The 22,656-nt window shown below is 38.1% G+C and overlaps 1 protein-coding gene across 1 annotated transcript in view; it reads left to right on the top strand.

Annotated features, from left to right (window-relative positions):
- SLC12A6 (solute carrier family 12 member 6) overlaps window positions 1-22,656 on the top strand; it is a 140,233-nt gene that overhangs the window by 70,325 nt on the left and 47,252 nt on the right. Inside the window, exons 2-4 of the mRNA XM_007940493.1 lie at window positions 6,729-6,773; window positions 19,714-19,808; window positions 21,512-21,643. Of these exons, the coding sequence (XP_007938684.1) occupies window positions 6,729-6,773; window positions 19,714-19,808; window positions 21,512-21,643 (272 nt within the window). The remainder of the gene's footprint in view (window positions 1-6,728; window positions 6,774-19,713; window positions 19,809-21,511; window positions 21,644-22,656) is intronic.

Below are 22,656 nucleotides of genomic sequence, written 5' to 3'. Positions count from 1 at the left end.
TGTCAACTTGGCTGGGACTGCTTGAGTGGCTGGGCAGCTGAATATAGTTATTCCCCATGGTGAGATTAGTAATTAACTCCATGGTGGAATCTATTGGAGCAACTGAGTAGCTGCTTTGGGTATGTGGTCTGCTTCCCATATATAAGAAACAGCTTTGGGAATGATCTCTAGCTTATGGCATGCTTGGACCCTGTATGTAGCCATGTTGTTGTTCAGCAGCCTGCCGTGTGGTTTGGAAACATCGGGACTGTGCCATTTTATTTGCTTGTTGGCCTCAGCAGCTAGTAGCTGCCTGAGTAAAGAGATGCCTCTGGTTTCAGTGGGCCGGCAGCCAGAGGCAGAGCTGAAGCCCAAGGTCGAGGGGCTTTCACACAGCCCCTAGAGCCTGGCATTTTGAAAATAATAATTAATAATAATAATAATAGTTGTGAGAGAATAAACTCCTGTTTGTTAAGGCCATCCCATTTGTGGTATATTCTTGTCAGAGCGGCACTAGGTAACCAGAGCAGTACCATTGAGTCAGTTCTGACTCATGGAGATCCTGTGTACTGCAGAGTGAAACATTGCCCATTCATGTGCCATCCTCACAGTTGTTGCTGTGCTTGAGCCCGTTATTGCAGTCAGTGTGTCAATCCATCGCTTTGAGGGTCTTTCTCTTTTTCCACTGACCATCTGCTTTCCCAAGCATGACGTCTTTCTCTAGGGACTGGTCCCTCCTGATAATATGTCCAAAGTACATGAGATGAAGTCTCTCCATCCTTGCATCTAAGGGGCATTCTGGCTGACTTATTTCAAGACAGATTTGTAAGTTCTTCTGGTATATTCAGTATATTTCACCAACACCATAATTCAAAGGCATCAGTTTTTCTTTTGTCTTACTTATTGTTCAGTTTTCACGTGTATATGAGGCAGCTGATAAAACTTATGGCTTAGGTCAGGTACACCTTAGACCTCAAGGTGACACCTTTGCTTTTTAACACTTTAAAGAGGTCTTTATATATTTATTTATTTTATTGTGATTTGGGTAAAAATTTACAGAGCAAATTAGTTTTCCATATAGCAGTTTACATACACTTTGTCTTACGACATTGACTGCAGTTTCCCATGGTGCAACAGCTCTCTTCCCACTTCCTCCCCATAGTTACCTCTTCCCTGTGTCCTTCCATTCCGTTCACTTCTGTGCCCCGAGCTGTCTCCCTGTGCATATACACGGCCCTTCTATTCTCCCATGATTGTTCTCTCCAGGGAGTGTATCTACCTAAGGTAATGTTCAGCTCATATGTCTGTCTTTTGTTTGGCTGGAAGCCGCAGGAGTGGTTTCGATTCCAGACCTGAAGGGCAGCTAGGGCCATAATCTCAGAGGTTCTGTTAGGCTCTATCAGACCAGGATTGCTTGTCAGTTTGTTGTTGAGGTGTTGGAGTTTTCTATAAATTTTAGAGATAAGTTCTTTGTCAAGTATGTTTTTAACAAATATTTTTTCCCAATCTGTGGGTTCTCTTTTCATTCTTTTGGATAAATCTTTTGAAGCACATAAAAATTTAATTTTTAGAAGGTCCTGATCACCTAGTTTATCTTCTATTTCTGCATTTTGGGTGATGCTTGATACTCTGTTGATGCCATAAATTGTTGTTGTTGTTAGGTGCCGTTGAGTCAGCTCCAAGTCATAGCAACCCTGTGTACGACAGAACGAAGCACTGCCTGGTCCTCTGCCAGCCTCACAATCCTTGCTATACCTGAGCCCATTATGGCAGCCATTGTGTGAAGTCATTTCATTGAGGGCCTTCCCCTTTTCCCCTGACCCTCCACTTTAGCAAGTCTGATATCCTTCTCCAGGGAATGGCCCCTTCTGACAACATGACCAAAGTAGGTGAGACGAAGTCTGGCCATTCTCACTTCCAAGGAGCCTTCCACGTGCACTTCTTCCAAGACAGATTTGTTAGTAAGCAGTGGTGCTCTTTACCAACACCACAATTCAAAAGCTTCAACTCTTCTTCAGTCTTCCTTATTCATTGTCCAACTTTCACATGCATATGAGGTAATTGAAAACACCATGGCTTGGGTTAAGTGCACCTTAGTTTTCAAAGAGACATTTTTGCTTTTCAGCACTTTAAAGAGGTCTTTTGCGGCGTATTTGCCCAGTGCAATATATCATCTGATTTCTTGACTGCTGCTTCCATTGGTGTTGATTGTTGTGGTAGTTAAGATTGTGTGTCAACTTGCCGGGCCTGGTTGAGTGGCTGGGCAACTGGATGTAGTATTCCCCATGATGAGACTGGTAATCAATTCCTTGGTGGAATCTACTGTGAGCAGCTGAGTAGCTGCCTTAGGAATGTGGTCTGCTTCCTGTATATAAGGAGAAGCCTTGGAGAACAGTCTCTAGCTTATGGCACTCTTGAACCCAGCGTGTAGCCATGTTGTTGTTCAGCAGCCTGCCATTCTCTGTCGACCTAGGGACTTTCAATGGACTTGAATTAATGGCCTGCTGTGTGGTTTGGTAACATTGGGACTGTGCCTTTTTACTTGTCAGGCTCAGCAGCCAGCAGCTGTCTGAGTGAAGGAGAGCCTCCAGTTTCAGTTGGCTGGGAGCAGGAGGCAGAGCTGAAGCCCAAGGTTGAGGGGCTTCAGCCCCTAGAGCCTGGCACTTTGAACTTAGACTTAAAGCCTCCAAAGTGTAAGAGTAAATTCCTGTTTGTTAAGGCCATCCCATTTATGGTATATTCTTGTCAGAGCAGCACTATTGAACCAGAACAATTGTGGATCCAAGTAATATGAAATATTTGACAACTTCAGTCTTCTCTCCATTTACATGATGCTGCTTATTGGTCCAGTTGTATTTTCGTTTTCTTTATGTTGAGGTGTTATCCATACTGCAGACTATAGACTTTAAACTTTATCAGTAAGTGCTTCATGTCATCACCACTTTCAGCAAGCAAAGTTATGTCATCTGTATATCGGAGGTTGTGTATGACTCTTTCCCCAATCCTGATGCCACGTTCTTCTTCATATAGTCCAGCTTCTCAGATTATTTGCTCATCATACAGATTGAATAAGTATGGTGCAAGGTTACAACCTTGATGTACTCCCTTCCTGATTTTAAACCATGCATTATCCCCTTGTTTTGTTTGAACGACAGCCTCCTGTTCTATGTACAGGTTCCTCGTGAGTACAATTAAGGGTTCTGGAATCCTCATTCTTCTCAGTGTTAACCATAATTTGTTGTGATCCACACAGTCAAATGCCTTTGCACAGTCAGTAAAACACAAGTAAACATCTTTCTTCTGAATCCAGTTTGCATTTCTGGAAGTTCCCAATCAATATACTGCTGCAGCCTTTTTTCAATTATCTTTAGCAAAATTTTACTTGCATGTGATATTAATAATATTGTTGGATAATTTCCACATTCTGTGGGATCACCTTTCTTTGGAATGGGTATAACTATGGATCTCTTGCAGGCAATTGGCCAGGTAGCTGTCTTCCAAATTTCTTGGCATAGAGGAGTGAGTCCCTCCAGAGTGGCATCCATTTTGCCAGTCCCTTCACTGTAGCTTCTACTTCTTCCTTCAGTGCCATTGGTTCTTGATCATATGCCACCTCCTGAAATGGATGAACATCGACCAATTCTTTTTGGTACAGTGACTCTGTGTATTCCTTCGAGCTTCTTTTGATGTTTCCTGCATCATTTAGTATTTTGCCCATAGAATCTTTCAGTATTGCAACTTGAGGCTTGAAGTTTTTCTTCAGTTCTTTTAGCTTGAGAAATGTCGAGCATGTTCTTCTCTTTTGGTTTTCTAACTCCAGGTCTTTGCATATTTCATTATAGTAATTGACTTTGTCTTTTCAACTGCTCTTTGTAGTCTTCTGTTCAGCTCTTTTATCTTGTCATTTTTTTCCATTTAGTTTAGCTACTCTCCATTCAAGAGCAAGTTTCAGAGTCTCTTCTGACATCCATTTTGGTCTTGTCTTCTTTCCTGTCTTTTTAATGAACGTCTCTTCTTGATGTCATCCCACAGTTCCTCTGGTTTTCAGTCACTGGTGTTCAGTGCATCGAATCTGTTCTTTAGATGGTCTCTAAATTCAAGTGGAATATAATCAACGTCGTATTTTGGCTCTTGTGGACTTGTTTTAATTGTCTTCAGCTTCAATTTGAACTTGAATATGGGCAGTTGATTGTCTGCTCCTGGCCTTGTTTTGGTTGAAGATATTGAGCTTTTCCATTGCCTCTTTGCACAGATGTAGTCAGTTTGTTTCCTGTGTATTCCATCTGGCAAAGTCCACATGTATAGCTGCCATTTATGTTGTTGAAAAAAGGCATTTGCGATGAATAAGTCATTGGTCTTTCAAAATTCTATCCTGCAATCTCCAGCGTCATTTCTATCACCAAGGCCCAAGTACCGTTGATTCTTCTTTGTTACCAACTTTTGCGTTCCAGTCACCAGTGATAATCAACACATCTTGATTGCACAATTGGTCAATTTCAGACTGCAGAAGTTGATAAAAAATCTTCAATTTCCTCATCTTTGGCTTTGGCGTTGGTGCATAGATTTGAATAATAGTAGTATTACTTAAGGATGCTGTGTTTTATTTATAAGGATGGCTATCTGTAGCCTACAAATTATTTTTAGAATGATATTTTTAATTGCATAAAGTAGTATACACACATATTAAATACATGCATATAAGATTAAGAAACCTGTTGTACTAAAATACAGTTTTTTCAAAATATTAAGTTTATAGTATAGTAAGTGCTTGCTCGAATAATTTCTTTTAGAAGTGTCAGCACAAGTCTGGTCCCTATGAGGCAGAGGTTGAAGATGTCCCAAATGTCCGACTTTTCCAAACTGCTGGGCTACTCCATCATCTCTGACATCAACTCCTCCTCCTTCTCTCAGTACTCTCCTTCCTGTCTTAGGGTTCCATATTTTCACTGTAACATCTCACAGAACTTGTAAATTGCCAAGGAAGTGGTTCACGTGGTGGTGGAGCTGGGAGGCTGGACCTACCCAAGTCCATGAGTAGATCTGGAGGATTCTCCTCACTCGAGTGGTTAAAGGGGCTGGTGAACCCAAATCAGCACGTCAGATGACCAGCTGTTGTCTCAAGTCCAGGGGTGTGATGATGACAAACCAAAAACCAAGACTGGAGCAAGAAAGCTAACTTTCCCAGAACATTCACATATATACCTTCAAGGACACTAAGGATGGTGACTTGAGTCGCACCCTCTGGCATGTTGTTGTTGTTGTTATGTGTAGTCTAGTCAGACCCGACTCATAGCGACCCCTCCTTGGATTTCCAAAGCGGTATCACTACGGAAGTAGATTGCCCAACCTTCCTTCCGAGGAGCGATTGGTACATAGAGACTAGAATTTACAAGACATCACAAAATGGAGGACTGTGGCCAGAAGGGTCATATTAAGCAATTCACTGCACTGCAGTGCTTCTTTATCAGGGCACTGACCTCTAGTAGTTGATCACATAACTATCACAACTTCAAAGTTATATTTAACCTAAAAGATATAGAAAATGTATGCAACAAAATATAATGTATTACAAAAATATCTGATTTTTATTGTTGTCAAAATCACAAGTACTTTAATTTGCCTTGTTGCCTACATCATAATTGGAGAGAATACTAAACTTAAGTTAAACCCAAACCCATTGCCATTGAGTCAATTTTGGTTCATATTGACTCTGTTAGGACAGTAAAACTGCCTTATCACGGGGTTTCCAAGGCTGTAATTTTTACAGGTTCAGCTGCTAACCGAAAGATTGGTGGTTTGAACCCACCAGCTCTTCTGCGGGAGATAAATGAGGTAGTCTTCTTCCATAAAGATTTACAGTCTTGGAAACCCTGTGGTGCAATTCTGCTGTGCCCTGTAGGGTCCCTATGAGTTGGAGTCAGCTCAGTTGGCAGTGGGTTTCCTTTGGGTTTGGTATCTTTATGGAAGCAGACTGCCACGTCTTTCTCCCATGGAATAGCTGGTTGGTTCAAGCCACCAACCTTTTGGTTAGCAGCCAAGTATTTTAACTACTATACCACCAGGACTCCTAAACTTCAATTAGAGGTTACTAAAAATAAAGATACACATTTTTACCTCTTCTAAAATTATTTTTATTCTCCCAGCACATTGTAGGAAGCCAAATGTAATCCTCACTGTTTCAAGAGATTAAATCTTTAAGTGGGAAGTGGGAGCTCCAAGCCATTTCCATATTTATCCCTTAATGCTTTTCAAGCCTATAATATAAGCAAGTGGTTATTTGTTAAGCTGTGATTGTCAAAAATCTCTTGCGTTAGGAACTTGGCTTGTTGCCACAAATTTATTTTACTATGTATTTTAAAGAACTAGGTACCTACAGAAGTCAATTTATTCATTTTATCTTGAAGCCAAATCAGACATATCTGATAGTTGTAATAGGTGCTTATGTCCTGCCATTGAGCTGTTATATTATGGCTGTATGTTTCTTTGTCATTAGAGAAAATGTAACTTATCCTGGGCTCTGAATCATCCTTTACTTTATGTAACTAATAAAGCTCTGTCAAATTTGTGATTATTTTTTATAACAGTTCATTCTGTTTTTTATTATCTTTCCATTGATTTTTTTTTAAGGAGTTTATTTTAATTCTTTGCTTATTATTTCCTTGGTTGATTTTTGTTGCTGATTGTTAAAAAATTGTTTTGGTCATTCATTGTTTTCTTTCTTTTTCTTTTTTCAATTGTTTGTTTTTCAGACCCGAGTCAGAACTCCATCACAGGGGAACACAGCCAACTGTTAGGTATGGTATTACTATGGGGATTGACTCTCTAAAGTCATCTTTTCCTTCTCACACTAACAGACTTTATTCCCATCTCTAGTTGTATTTTCTATCCCCTCCTTTTCTAGTTTCTATTAACTTTTTCCTCCTGTTTCTATTCCCAACTTGGTAAAAAAATTTTGAAACTGTTTTTGCAGTCGATTGCTAAGACTCAATTTAGTTATGTTTATAAACAAATTTTGCATTGTCTATGGTTTAAAAAAATCTGTGAAAATTAGAATTTTCTCTTGCATTATTTTGGAAAAAAAAGATAATACTCATCTTGAACTTTGCAACTTTGCCTTTTTTATTATTATTATTGATCTTTTGATTACCTTTATTTTAATTACTGAAAGGCCTTCAAAAACAGTGTGGCCTTAATGGTGTTCCAGTTCCTTGTCAGTGAAACAAGTTTTACACGTGAATTAATTTCCTTATGTATCACCTTTCTAAATTGCAGTAAGCCTGTGATTTTACAGGAATTTCACAAGGTCTCAGAACTGATGAAATATCAAAATAAAACGTGCTCTGGTGAGAATTTCAGACAATACAAAAGGTATATATAAAGAAAGAAAAGGCTTTTAAAGTACCTTCTGTCCCCACCAACCTACCTCTACTCCTCTAGGTATGCAGTATTCACAATTTCTTGGGAATTTTGCTAGAAAAATTTTATTATAAGTTTTTGTACTATATATGTCTTTTTTTCTTTATAGAAATTGGATTATATTGTACAGGCTATATATACTGTAAGCTACCTAAAAAACCTTGTTTATAATAATTTGGCCTAGTAGGTGAGAAACTGGCTCCATTGTTCTACTGAATTGAATTTATAATAGCACCTTCTAGAACTTTCCTGCTGGATTGGATTTATAATAGCATTTTTAGACCATCTGTGTTCTGTGACTTGCTTTTTGTCTCTTAATATTTTCTCTTGGTCATCTTCATAAAGATCTACCTCATTCCTTTGTGTGTGGGAAAACAACATTCTGTTATGTTCTTATACCAAAATTTTATTTAACCATTTTCCTGTTCATGAGCACGTTAATATTTTCAGGTGCTGTTACAAATAATGCTGCAGTAAATATCTTTATACGTATATCCTTGTGTTCTCATTGCCAGTATATTTGTAGTATAAATTCCTAACAGTGGAATTCTTTGGTAAAAGGATGTATACATTTTCAAAAAGATACATCAACTTAAACTCCTGGCCATACAGAGTATGTAGAGATAACTTAATTCCCTAACATCAGATGTAGGAATTATCAGTCTTAAAATGTTTTCTTTATCTATTATGTGAAAAAAAATGACAGCTCTAGTTTTTTATTTGCATTTCTTAATTATAAGTGACATTAAATACTTTCAAATATATTAATAACTATTGTGTGTATGTATATATTTTGCTTTGGGGCTTATTTATACAGTACTGGACCAAATATATTCAAAGCAGCTGTAGATAATATAAGCTATCCAGAAGTCCAAAGCAGGGTGCTCAAGGAGCAGGGAGGCCACATTTTCTGACCTCCTCAAACTCCACAAGAGGAAGACAGAATCACTCTCAGTAGCCCAAGGCCTATTCCTGCAAGGCCAGAGATTCTGCCTCCCTCCAGCCCTTTACCAACCGTTCACCCAAAGCACCCACCACCTCTCTCCTGGGTTCGATAATTCACTGCAGTGGCCACACAGAACTCACAGATTATGGGGTTTATTAGGGAAGCACCAGATTACAATTCAAGTTCAGGAAAAACGCTCAGTCTCTCTTAGCCCGCTGTCTCTCACCCAGCAGTCTCTTTCCCAGCAGTGAGTGTCCCTCGGTGTCTCTCTCAGCGATGTGAGTTTCTTTCCCAGCAGCGTGTGTCTCTCAGGAGCGCATTCCTTCTCAGCAGTACGTCCTTCTCACCCAGTAGTCAGAGAGAGCCCTGCCTCTAGGAGGTCTCCTTTTGAGCCTGCCAGAGTGGCCAAACTAGCCAGTCATAACATCAAAATACTAAGCACCTGAGAGAGAGCGAACTTCTCAGAACATTGCTTTGTGCCACGCCCAACAGAAATACCCAGGTGGATAACATTTACAATCAGGAGCTCCTCAGTTGCTCACAGCAAATTCCACTACGGAGTTTACAAAGACTTATGGCTAGAAAAGCCATACCAGGTAATTTACTACACCGCACAGGGAAAGTACTTGGTCTGGCTTGTTTTCTGATAAAAACTTCAGAGTATTGGTTGAGAAATCTAAAATACTCCTTTCTACTCTTTGTATGCTAAGGAGATAACTTTCAGATCTTAGTTCTCACTCTGTGAGTTTTTGTGCTTGGATAGTTACCTGGCACACTAAAAACTAAACTGAACCCACTGCCATCAAGTCAATTCTGACTCATAGCAACCCTGTACGACAGTGTAGAACTATCCCCATAGGGTTTCCAAGGCTATAAATCTTTCAGGGGAGCAGACCACCCCATATTTCTCCCATGGAGCATCTGGTGGGTTCAAACTGCTGACCTTTTGGTTAGCAGTATACCCTCACTGCCATCAAGTCGAATCTGACTCATAGCAACCCCTCCTTGTGTTTCCAAGTTAATATCACTACGGAAGTAGATTGCTCAACCTTCCTTCCGAGGAGTGGCTGGTGGGTTTGAACCGCCAGCCTTCTGGTTAGCAGTCAAATGCCTTAGGCACTACGCCACCAGAGCCCCTCCTGACACTGGGCACACTCAGTAAGTATTTGTTGAATGAATGGGTTGTCACAAACATATCTCTGCTTGATACAGAGTTAGGAGCATCTCTTTGCTTGGAACCCAGAGCTGATCACCAGGATCCTAGCCCTGAGATATTAGGGCTGTCACTGTTCTCACTTCTTAGTTTTATATTATGTAGTTTATTTAAACTACTTAGAATTAGTCATATTTATATTCTAAAAATTTCATGTTTTAGGTTAGGAATAGTTAGGATTCATTGAAAGATTTCACCAGATAATGAAAAGCACATCCCTCCCATGTAAACTAATAAGCTGCTTCTGTCCTTGATATATACCTGACAGAGAATTTGGGGGTAGTTCATCCTATCACGAGGAACAAGTATATAATGAGTAAGTGGTAGCATTTGTCTAATGAAAGGGACAATCAGCAGTTGTACAGTTCCAATATTACTAGACTGGATTTTGTTCTGAATTAAGCACCTGCAGTAATAGATACCAGATGAATTGTTTGTAAAAAGCAGTACTGTATGATTGTTAAGGAAGAGTTCTCATGTATTATCCCAAAATTCTGATACTGTTGTAAAGAGACATTAATTTGACTTGGCAGCCTACAGTTACATTCAACTTTTAACAAAACTGTTAATTTTTCCAGATTCTTCTGGCTGGATTTTTAGGTAAATTCTTGCTACCCTGAATTACTCTCTCTCTTGGGTTCATTAGGTCAGATTATATTCTCCTCTTTGCTCATGCTCTGAAGAGCTAACATCTTTATCTCCCATCCTAAGGTCGTTGTTTTAGCTCTAGTCTTAAAATCCTTAAAAGGCTGTTTTATTAAACCTACTTTGAGTTTGTAGAAAAGTGTAAAAGATGACTTTTGTTTTATTTTCTATTTCATGACTCTCACGGCTATCAAGTCAATTCCGACTCACAGCGACCCTCTTTGGGTTTCGGAGGCGGTAAATCTTTACGGAAGTAGATTGTCCAGTCTTCCTTCTGTGGAGAGGATAGTGGGTTTGAACCACCAACCTTCTGGTTAGCAGTTAAATGCCTTAGGCACTGCCCCAGCAGAGCTCCTTAACTACTTTATAGTTCCTCAGAAAAGGCATTGGTAACTTGAATTAAAAAATCTTGCCAGCTACCTGTGAAAACCTTCAGGATAATTTGGCCTGATAGGTAAAAAACTGGTTCAGTTAGCTTGACTGCTGAATTTGATTTATAATAGCATTTTCTAAATGTTTTTCCTTCTGAATGTTTTTCCTGTCAATGGGGTGCAGTTATTTTAAGGTATCTTCTGTTCTTACTAACTCATCACATCTCTTGTAAAACTCAGGGTCAGGCTGAGATGTTAAAACATGAGAGGGTGAAACTGCCATTGTGATGATGAATCAAGCTGTACATTTATGATTTATGATACCACCTTGGAAACCCAAGGAGGGGTTGCTATGAGTCAGATCCGACTCCACGGCAGTGAGGTTTTTTTTTTTTTTTAATATGAGTTATAAAAATTTTAGAAAGAAAGCAAACTGGCAAACAATGGACCCTTGGCATATTTACAGTCAAATATTACCACACATTTAAGGAAAAATAATTCCGGTCTGCTACAGTCTCTTTCAAGAAATGGAAAAACAAGTAAACACTCCCCAATTCAGTTTGATGCTTCCAATAACCTTGACACCAAACCCTAACAATAACAGTGTGAGAAGGAAAAAAGTATAGACAGTTGTACTTGGGAACACAAATATGAAAATCCTTATAAAAATATTTGCAATCTGAATCAAAGAATATATTTTAAAATTCCTCCCTTAATGAGTTGGGCTTCTGCTACAAATGCATGGTTAATTTAACATGAAAAATCAAGTTTTGTAATTCACTATATTAACAGATAAATGAAGAAATATCATATGATCATCATACTAGTGTAGACAAAGCATTTAATTTGAATATTTACTTTTGTGAATTCATAATGATACTTTAAAAGAATAATTAATCACCATTGGAGGATTCTAAAACCAAAAAACCAAACCCACTGCCATGGAACCAATTTACTATTCTGAGAATTGGTTCAGCAAAAAGAATAAATGAAGCATTTGTCTTGCTTCTTAACTGTACCACTGGGTAACCAAATAGACTAAAGGGGCTTTTTCTTTATAGAAGTATTTTAGCTAATAAGTGAAGGAAAAATAATAGAATGTAGAAATAAAAAGACCACAACAATAAAGTTGTAAAGTATAAGACATTTGATACACCTTTTTTTTCTGATTACAAAATATGCATACCATAAGAAAATCTGAAATCATTAATAGAACCAGTGGCACTTACATATTTTTATTTGTATTGTACAGTGAAACACCAGTAAAGTTCTCAGTAATATCAGCAGTATTTGGATAGTAAAATGAGAAAAAGGAAACATATTGGTAATCCGTTGAGCTGTTTAATTCAAAGCATTTCTGAGGCCAGTCTCAGTAGGTATACTACAAAGGAATCTTCTTAGGATTCTGGATAAGCCTAAAAAGCACTAGGATGTCAATTTGGATCCTAGTTCCTGCAGAGTAAAGGTTATTTGCTAGTCATGAGCTCTACAAGTTCCATGACTATCCATCTGAGATTTCCTGAGGTCACAGTAGTGTCCCAGGCTTTTGAAAGCTATACTCTAAACAATGTGGTTTACCACCATCATTGTACTTAGAAATAATCCATTTCTTTCTATATAAGTGCTTCATTTCTTGCCTGGAAAGCCTTGACCTAAGATTACATCAGTGTGAACTGAGGAGAAGTTGGCAAAATTTTGTGCTCTTGTAGCATAGTGGCTAAATCATTTGGCTGCTAACCAAAAGGTTAGCAGTTTGAACCCACCAGCTGCTCCATGGGAGAAAGATGAGGCACTCTGCTTCCGAAAAGATTTACAGCCTCAGAAACCCTATGGGGTAGTTCTATTCTTCTCCAGGGAATGGTCCCTTCTGACAAAATGACCAGAAGTAGGTGAGAGAAAGTCTGGCCATTCTCACTTCCAAGGAGCATTCTGGCTACACGTCTTCCAGGACAGATTTGTTAGTTCTTCTGGCAGTCCATGGTACTTTCAGTATTCTTTGCCAACACCACAACTCAAAAGCATCAACTCTTCTTCAGTCTTCCTTGTTCACTGTCTAGCTTTCACATGCATATGAGGTGATTGAAAATACCATGGCTTTGGTTAGGCACACCCTAGTCTTCAAAGAGACATCTTTGCTCTTCAGTACTTTAAAGAGGTCCTTTGCAGCAGATTTGCACAGTGCAATATGTTGTCTGATTTCTTGACTGCTGCTTCCACTGGTCTCTCTCTTGGAAGGCTAGAATTCTGCCAAAGAACTACTGCTACTCCACAAAGAAAATACCCACCCAACTGCCGTGGAGTTGGATCCGACTCATAGTGACCCCTCCTTGGGTTTCCAAGGAGGTATCACTATGGAAGCAGATTTTCCAACCTTCCTTCTGAAGAATGGCTGGTGGGTTTGAACTGCCAGCTTTCTGGTTAGCAGTCAAATGCCTTAGGCACTATGCCACCAGAGCTCCTACAAAGACAATAACTTACATATAATCCTGCTACCAAGATCACGGCCTATATAATACTTGTTTTTGAAATTTGTTGAGTCTTTAAGATCTAATACATTAAGTTTTTATAAAATTTCCATGTATGTTTAATTAAAGTATATTCTCTGATCTTGAGTCCAGAATTCTCTCCATTACATCAGGTTTATAAATTGTGCTATTCAGATCTCTTTACCTTTGCTTATTTTATTTTGTCTGCTTCATCTATCAGTAATTGAGAGAAGTTTGTTAAGTCTCCCTCTGTGATGTTAGATTTATGTTTCTCCTCATAATTCTATCCATTTTGACTCAACTATTTTGAGCCTTAGATGGATGTATAGTGTAGGCAGCCTCTGTGATTGGCTCCCAATGATCTTCTTTTCCTGCTGTTCATGCCCTTGTGTAACACCCACACCAAGCACAAATAATGGAATGTTACTTTCAAGATGAGATCAGAAAAAGATTACGACATCTGTCTTGCTTTCCCTCTTTCTCTCTCTTGATGACTCTCTTTGAGGAAAGCCAGCTGCCATATTCTAAGTTGCCCTGTGGAGAGGCCACATGGCAAAGAACTGAGAGAACCCCTTGCATAGTAGCTTGCAGGGAACTGAATCCTATAAACAGTCATACAAGTGAGCCTGGAAGTGGCTCCCACAGTCCTCACTAACACCTTGATTGGATTTCTACACATACTGTTTAGCGTCACTGGTTACCTTCTTCACATTGTATCAACATTCTCATTATTTCCATTCTAGTTATTCCATTCCATTAACTTAGTCTCAGTGCCCCTCAACCTTCTCATCCATGCTTTAGAGTAACCGTGACCATTTGGTTTCATATAGATAATTTTTTAAAAAGTGCAGTACTCACAGGTGACATTCTTTATTATTTTTTTTTTAACTAAGCTGCTACTTACAATTTCAAGGGATAGTTTTGGTTCAAGATTTAAAAAGTCTCTCAGGGAAGTAGTCTCAGGTATTCCTCTAGTTTGAATGGATTCAGTAAGTCTGGATTCTTTGAGAATTTCAAGTTCTGTTGCATCTTTTTTTTTTTTTTTTTTCTCCTTTCTATCAGGATCCATCTATTGTGACCTTGATCAGAACATTTAGTAGTGGTCACCAAGCACCATCTGTTTCTTCTGGAAATCTTTTATTATGTGGTTACTTTCTTATTCCTAATAAAGTTTTTCTTTTAAAGATAAATTTATGTAATATTGAGTATACCAGCTTTCTTTTGATTGATATTTGTCTAAGATGTCTTTACTTTCAGATTTTGTGTATCCTTATGATACTACTCTTGTACACAGTTTATTTCAGGATTTTTTGGTATAATCTAATCTGTCAATCTTTATGTTTTAACCAGTGAATTTTATGTACTTACAAGCCAGAATCAACTCAATGTCAGTGACTTTGCTTTTGGTTTATCTTTATTACAATTATTGGTATTATTGATATATTTGAATCCGTTTCTACCAGCGTAAATTATTATTTCAGTTTGTCCCATTTTTTTTCTTTTTAATCCTTTCTTAGTTTAAAATAAATAATACTATATCACTTTTACCCCACCAAATAAAGAAAAGAACATAAACACACTCTCACGTCCCTCTTTTTCCCCTGCCCCAAATCATATCATGTTGATTAGTATGTGGAATAGGTCAATGGGAAAAAGAGGAACTAATCAATAAATGGATTTGGAAGAACTATCCCTTTGCTGACTACATAGTCAAACTCCTTACTACTTTTCTAACCTAGTACTTAACCATTGCTCCCACCAGGGCTTCTTGTCATTAGGAATTGCAAAATGGTGGTTTTATTTCCTAATTGTATTATTCCATCTGAATTTATTAGAATGTTTCTATAATGAGGAGTTTTCTTTATCAATTATTTAGCCACCCTGAAATATAGTTTATATAGAAAAATATGATAATTGCTTTGTTCTCAGCAGCCTCCAAAGGTGACTGACTAATTTTTTAAATGTCAGTATGGATAGTTCATGAATTTGCCTTTCAGTCCATTTCATTATTTTTTTTTAATGATCATTTTGTCCCTTTAGCCAGTGAGAACCTCTTCAGTTTGGCTCTTGTGTTTTTTGACATGACCCAGTAATTTTTTTTTTTTTTTTTGACCCAGTAATTTTGGTACTTTGTTCATTTTCTGGCACAACAAGCTTTCCTAAGTTCATCTTATACATTTAAAGTTACGGAGTTTAAATTTTGTCTTTTTTTATATTGGCATCTGTTTCCTCAATATTGGAAATCTTGATTCTTAAGGGAATTTCCCTACTTTTTCCCTCACTCTCTCATTCTCTGACTGATACTAGATATTGTAATCATATAACTTTACATGATGAACCAAAGTTAAGGAAGTACTCAAACAACACAAATACTGTTGTCTTAGGGAATGTAGTCCTTTTTTTTTTTTCCTTTGTAACTGGTTCATCAAATTCTTACGGGGTACCTCTTTTTTAAAAAAACAAAAAAAAGTGACAAAGGTTTGTACAGAAATAATACTCAGTTTAATTAATTGATCTTATTTATGAAAGGTAGACAGCTTTGGAGGCAGAGAGTTTTTATTGCTATTATCAACATTGTCATACTGTGGTGGCTTAGTGTTGTGGTGATGCTGGAAGCTATCTTGCTTGTATTTCAAATACCAGCAGGGTCATCTGTGGTAGACAGGTTTCAGCAGAGTTTCCAGAATAAGAGTAGGAAAAGGCCGTGGCACTCCACTTCTGAAAAATTGCCCACTGGAAACATTATGAGTAGCAGTAGAACATTGTCTGATAGAGTGCCATAAGATGAGCCACTCAGGTTGAAAGGAATTCAAAATACAACTGGCAAAGAGCTGCCTTCTCAAAGTAGAGTCAGCCTTTTTGATGTGGATGGAAGAATTTTGAGGACTTTTATTTGCTGATATGGCATGACTCAAAATGAGAAGGAACAATTGTAAACGTGGTTAATCAGGACATAGAATGTACAGCATATGAATCTAGCAAAATTGGAAGTTGTCAAAAATGAAATGGAACACATAAAAATTAACAACTTAGGCATTAGTGAGCTGAAATGGAACTGGAATTGGCCATTTTGAATTGAACAATTGTATGGTTTATTGTTTCTGGGAATGACAAATTGAAGAGGAATGGCATCACATTTATCATCCAAAAGAAAATTTTCCAAGATCTGTACTGAAGTACAGTGCTATCAGTGATAGGATAATATTCATACAAATACAAGGAAGACAAATAAATATGACTGTTAATAAAATTTACATCCTAACAAAACCAAACTCATTGCCATCAAGTCAATTCTAACTCATAGCGATCCCCATTGGGTTTCCAAGGCAATAAATCTTTATGGAAGTTGATTGCCCCATCTTCCTTCCTGGAAGGGCTTGTGGGTTTGGTTTGAACTGCCAACCTCCAGGTTAGCAGTCATATACCTTAGGCACTGTGCCACCAGAGCTCCTTTCAAATTTATATACCAACCACTAAAGCCAAAGATGAAGAAATTGAATACTTTTACCAACTTCTGCAGTCTGAAATTGATCAAACATGCAATCAAGATGCATTGATAATTACTCATGATTGGAATGCAAAAGTTGAGAAAAAGAAGGATCAGTAATTGGAAAATATACTGTTGGTGATAGGAACGACAATGGAAAGACGAATGATTTATTCATTGCAAATGCCTTTTTTTTTTTCATCAACATAAACAGCAGCTATAGACTTGAACCTTACCATTGGAATACAAAGGAATCAAATCAACTACATCTGTGGAAAGAGGTCATGGAGAAGCTCAGTATCATCATTTAAAATAAGGCCAGGGGTTGACTGTGGACAAACCAGCAATTGTGCAAATGCAAGTTCAAATTGAAGCTGAAGAAAATTAAAACACCACTATGAGAGCCAAAATATGACCTTGATCATATCCTACCTGAATTTAGAGACCATCCAAAGAATGATTTGGTACATAGAGCACCAGTGACCAAAGACTAGACGGGTTGTGGGATGACATCAAGAATATCATACATGATGAAAACAAAAGGTCATTAAAAAGACAAGGAAGAAAGAAAAGACCAAAATAGATGTCAGAAGAAACTCTGAAATTTGCTCTAGAACATAGAATAAGTAAAGCTAATGAAAGAGATGATGAAGCTATAGAGCTGAACAGAAAATTTCAAAGGCAACTCCAGAAGACAAAGTTTTATAATGAAAACTTCAAAGAACTGGTGTTAGAAGACCAAAAGGGAAGAACAAACTCAGCATTACTCTAGATAGAAGAATTGAAGAAAACATTCAAGCCTCAAGTTGCAATGTTGAAGGATTCTGTGGGTACAGTATTGAGTGATGCAGAAAGCATCAAAGGAAGATGGAAGGAATACAGTCACTGTACCAAAAAGAAATAGTCAACATCCAGCCATTTCAGGAGGTAGCATATGATCAAGAACCAATGGTATTGAAGGAGGAATTCCAAGTTACACTGAAGGCACTGATGAAAAACAACACTCCAGGAATGGATGGAATACCAATTGAGATGTTACAACAAATGAAAACAACACTGGAAGTGCTCAGTCATCTAGGCCAAGAAATTTAAAAAACAGCTACCTCGCCAATTGACTGGAAGAGATCACTATTTATGCCTATTCCAAAGAAAGGTGATCCAACAGAATGAAGAAATTAGGTCAGCCATGAAGGAACTGTTTCAAGTACTGAGAAGCAAGGATTTCTCCTTGAGGACTAAGGTGTACCTGACATAAGCCATGATATTTCCAGTCACCTCGTATGCATGAGAGAGCTGGACAGTGAATAAGGAAGACCAAAGAAGAGTTGATGCTTTTGAGTTGTGGTGCTGGCGAAGAATGCTGAAAGTACCATGGACTGCTAAAAGAACTAACAGATCTGACCTGGAGGAAGTGCACCCGAAATGCTCCATGGAAGCAAGAATGGCCAGACTTTGTCTCACCTAGTTTGATCATGTTGTCAGAAGGGACCATTCCCTGGAGAAAGGATGTCATGCTTGGTAGGGTGGAGGGTCGATGAAAGAGGGGGAAGCCTTCAACAAGATGGATTGACACAGTGGCTGTAATGATGGGCTCAAGTATAGCAGGGATCATGGAGCTGGCATGGGATCTGGCAGTGTTTTCGTTCTGCTGTGCATGGGGTCGCTATGAGTCGGAAATGACTCGACGGCCCCTAATAACAACAACAACGTCATTCATATCACATTCAAGGAAAATATTGCTGAAAATAATTCAGAAAGAGTTGTAGTAGTACATAGTCAGGGAACTGCGAGAAATTCAAGCCAGATTCAGAAGAGGACGTGGCACAAGGAATATCATTGTTGATGTCAGATGGATCTTGGCTGAAAGCAGAAAATACCAAAAAGATGTTTACTTGCGTTTTATTTAATTTGGCATTTGACTTTGTGGATCATATCAAATTATAGACAACATGGTGAAGAATGAGAAATCCATTACACTTAATTGCTCTCATGTGGAAACCGTACATAGACCAAAATCAGTCATTCAAACAGAAAAAGAGGATGGTGCATGGTTTAAAATCAGGAAAAATGTGTCTGGGTTATATCCTTTCACCATACTTATTCTATCTATATGCTGAGCAAATAATCTGAGAAGCTGCACTATATGAAGAAGAACATGGCATCAGGATTGGAGGGAAACTCATTAACAGCCTGTGATGTGCAGGTGATACAACCTTGCTTGCTGAAAGTCAAAAGGACTTGAAGCTATTACTGATGAAGATCAAAGACTATAGCCTTTGGTATGAATTACATAAAGAAAGTAAAAATCCTCACAACTGGACCAATAAGCAACATCATGATAAATGGAGAAAAGATTGAAATTGTCAGGAATTACATTTTACTTGGATCCACAGTCAGAACTCATGGAAGCAGCAGTCAAGAAATCAAACAACATTTCTTGCATTGGGAGGATCTGCCACAAAAGACTTTTAAAGTGTTAAAGAGCAAAGATGTCACTTTAAAGACTAACATGCGCCTGACCCAAGCCGTTATTTTCAGTCACCTCATATGCAACTGAAAGCTGGACAATGTATAAAGAAGAGCCAAGAAGAATTGGTGCATTTGAATTATGTTGCTGGCGAAAAATATTGAATATACCATGGATTGCCAGAATACTCCTTAGAAACGAAGATGGTGAGTCTATGCTTTTGATCTCCTTTGTGAGGATGGTACCAGACCGGCCATGTTTCTTTCTGTTGTACCTGAGGTCACACTATGAGTCAGGACTAGACAGTACATAACAACAACGTCAGCAAATCAACAAGAAGAATGTGTAAGGTAGCACAGCATTGTACCCTGAGTAGAACTCAATAAATATGAATTTTTTCAGCCTAGGTTTGAGTGACTGTAATAGTAGGATCTTTATATACTGAGTCCCAAGAGTATAGTGTCTCCTGCAGTTGTTGAATTGTTGAGAAAAGAAATACCCATGTTTGATTCTTAAAGCATTGTTTTTACACCTGTTGGGGAAGAAACCATATTCTCCAAGAAATGCTGATAGAATTCTACCCTTCTCAGATTTAAACTTTAATATGGCAATGAGTTCTACTAAGCAGACAATGTACAGTTATTTGTTGGTGATGCTTCTTCAATACCAGTAAGAAAGTAACTTGGTTTAATTCTTTTTTCAGATGATGGACATAAGAAAGCTAGAAATGCTTATCTCAATAATTCCAATTATGAAGAAGGAGATGAATATTTTGATAAAAACTTGGCACTATTTGAGGTAATATGTGGGAGAAACTAGGGATAGGGATTTCAGGAACAGAGATATTAGGATAGTCATTTTCTACTCTGTTCAATTTTAAAACAGTACAAGCTGGAAAATTTAATAACTAATTGTTAAAATAAAATTATTATTATTACTGTAACTTGTTATCGTTGTTAAGTTTATCAATATAAACCAAACCACTGCTACTAGTTGATTCCGAGTCATGGCAGACAGAGTAAAATTGCCCCATAGAGTTCCCAAGGCTATAAATCTTACCAGAAGCAGATTGCCTCATCTTTCTCCTGCAGAGCTTCTGGTGAGTGTGAACAGCCAGCCTTTTGGTTAGCAGCCTAATGCCCTACCCAGTGTGCCACCAGAACTACACAAGCTAACTGTAATGAGTAGCTAATATATTAATCTTTTTTGAAGTAAGGAGGAGGAATGCTCACATCTCAAGTATATGGAGCACCTTGCAGTCTAATTCAGCTAGGAATTAAATGTTTACATTGGTTTTTCTTCTAAGTATAAATGGTGTGTATATTTTTAACCCTGGGGTTGGGAAAATTATCATTTAAATTAAAATTATTATTAAACAGAAATGATTAAGAAGCAGGCTGCTAGAATAAGAGGACCTGTGTTTCTTATATGACTAAAACAACAGGCACTGAAGAGTCTATGGCTAGATTATTGAAAAGAGCCTGGTTCATTCCAACACTGTTTGGCTGACTTTGGAAAGTGATACAAGTGTCCTTCTTTTAGTGTGCCTATTTTTAAGATAATATTTTCTCTCAGCTTCTTTTAAGAAAAGTTCTGAGATGAGTGTTTTCACAGAAGATTTTCTAGACCTGTCCATATTTGGTGATATAAATAGCCATGAGTGTTAGTAGAATGTTAGTGCCCTGAAGAAAAAGAGAGTATTATAGTTAAGGATTGGGGAGCTCTGGTAGCGTAGTGCCTAAGGCACTTGACTGCTAACCAGAAGCCTGGCGGTTCACACCCACCAGCCACTCCTCAGAAGGAAGGTTGGGCAATCTACTTCTGTAGTGATACCGCCTCGGAAACCCAAGGAGGGGTTGCTATGAGTCAGGTCCGACTCAATGGCACATAACAACAATAAGAACATGGTTAAGGATCGTATTTCCAATGTTCTTTACTAGGTTACAGTCTTTTCAAGAGACTAATATGATTTTAGGAGCCCTGGTGGTACAGTAGAGGCAGTTCTACTCTGTCCTGCAGGGTCACTGTGAATCTGATTCAACTCTACTATAGATAAAGTTAAGGAGCTCTGGTGGCATAGTGCCTAAGACATAGGACTGCTAACCAGCACATTGGCAGTTCAAACCCACCAGCCACTCTGCAGAAGGAAGACTGGGCAATCTACTTCCATAAAGATTTACCACCTCAGGAACTCAGTGGGGGTTGCTATGAATCGGAATCAAATCGATGATAGTGAGTTTGGTTTTTTTGATATACAGGTAAAGTTGCGTGACTATTAGGAAGAGTAATGACATTTCATTTAAGAATTTTATAAGGATTCATATTATACTGATTAAGTGTAATAATTTAGTTTGGGAGGGACCTTTGTCAATTTATCATTGATAAATTTTCTTAAAATATTTAGCTGTGAAGTATTTTCTCTTTTTGTAGTTTTCTGGTAGAGAGGTTATTTTTCATTTTCAATGTTCTTCCTCACTTCTTCCATATTACTGGCTTTATAGGAAGAAATGGACACCAGACCAAAAGTGTCTTCTCTCCTCAACCGCATGGCCAATTACACAAATCTGACACAAGGAGCAAAGGAACATGAAGAAGCAGAGAACATTACTGAAGGGAAAAAGAAGCCTACCAAGGTGATGCCTCAGGATAAAAAGGGTGAATAGAAAAGAGCCCTTTATATAAGAAATGAAGAAGTACCCAGAGCATTATTCTATGTTCAGTAACTATTTATTGAATGCTTGAGATAAGCCAGATAATGTTCCCGGTACTGGGGTCATAGCATAAGCAGAACATGCAAAGTCCTGGCTGTTATACTGTCTAAATTCTTGTGTGGGGAGATAGTCTTTAAGCAAAATGTATAATATATTAAATGTTGATTAATGCTTAAACAAAAAGAAAGCAGGGTATAAGACTGAGACTGGCCAACAAGGGATCAGGGGGCTGGAAGAGATTCCTATTTTAGATAGGTTAATCATGGAAGGCCCTTCTGACAAGGTGATATTTGAGCAGAGAATTAAATAATGTGAGGGAGTGAGCCATGTAATAGCTGGGAGAGGAGCATTCCAAAGAGAGAAAATAGCACCTCAAGAGTCCACATCCATCTGCCTGACTAGGAGATGCCATCTGTCTGTTAGAAAATTGTTGAGTTTTTTAAAGACCAAATATCAGTTTTTCTCAAAATGAAAATACAGAACAGTATACAGTTTAGCTTTCTGGTCGTTCAACTCTTTGAAAAGGGAGAAAAACAACCCTCAGCTCTTCATTTTACCAGGTACTGTTAAGATTAGATGCCAAATTCTGAAGGATTCCATTAAGTCATTATTCCATTTTTTAATTAATTGTTTATTAGAAAAGAAAGCTAAAAAGCTAACATTGCTGAAGACCAAAAAATTTTAAATTGTTGAAGGGCCACTTGTGGCTAAATGCCTGTGTTTAAATGTATTTAAAAAAAAAAAGTCCACTGTCATTGAGTCATTTCTGACTTATAGACCTTATAGACCTTGTAGAGGTCTATAAGGTCTATAAGTCAGAAATGACTCAATGACAGTGGACTTTAGCATAGTGGCTAAGACACTTGCCTGCTAACCAGACGGCTGGCGGTTCAAACCCACCAGCCACTCCTCGGAAGGAAGGTTGGGCAATCCTA

This window comes from Orycteropus afer, unplaced genomic scaffold, assembly GCF_000298275.1.
Source record: "Orycteropus afer afer isolate SDZICR_OR568_19922 unplaced genomic scaffold, OryAfe1.0 scaffold00068, whole genome shotgun sequence".
NCBI classification, from domain to species: Eukaryota; Metazoa; Chordata; class Mammalia; order Tubulidentata; family Orycteropodidae; genus Orycteropus; species Orycteropus afer.
This window is presented reverse-complemented; position numbering and strand designations above follow the sequence as displayed.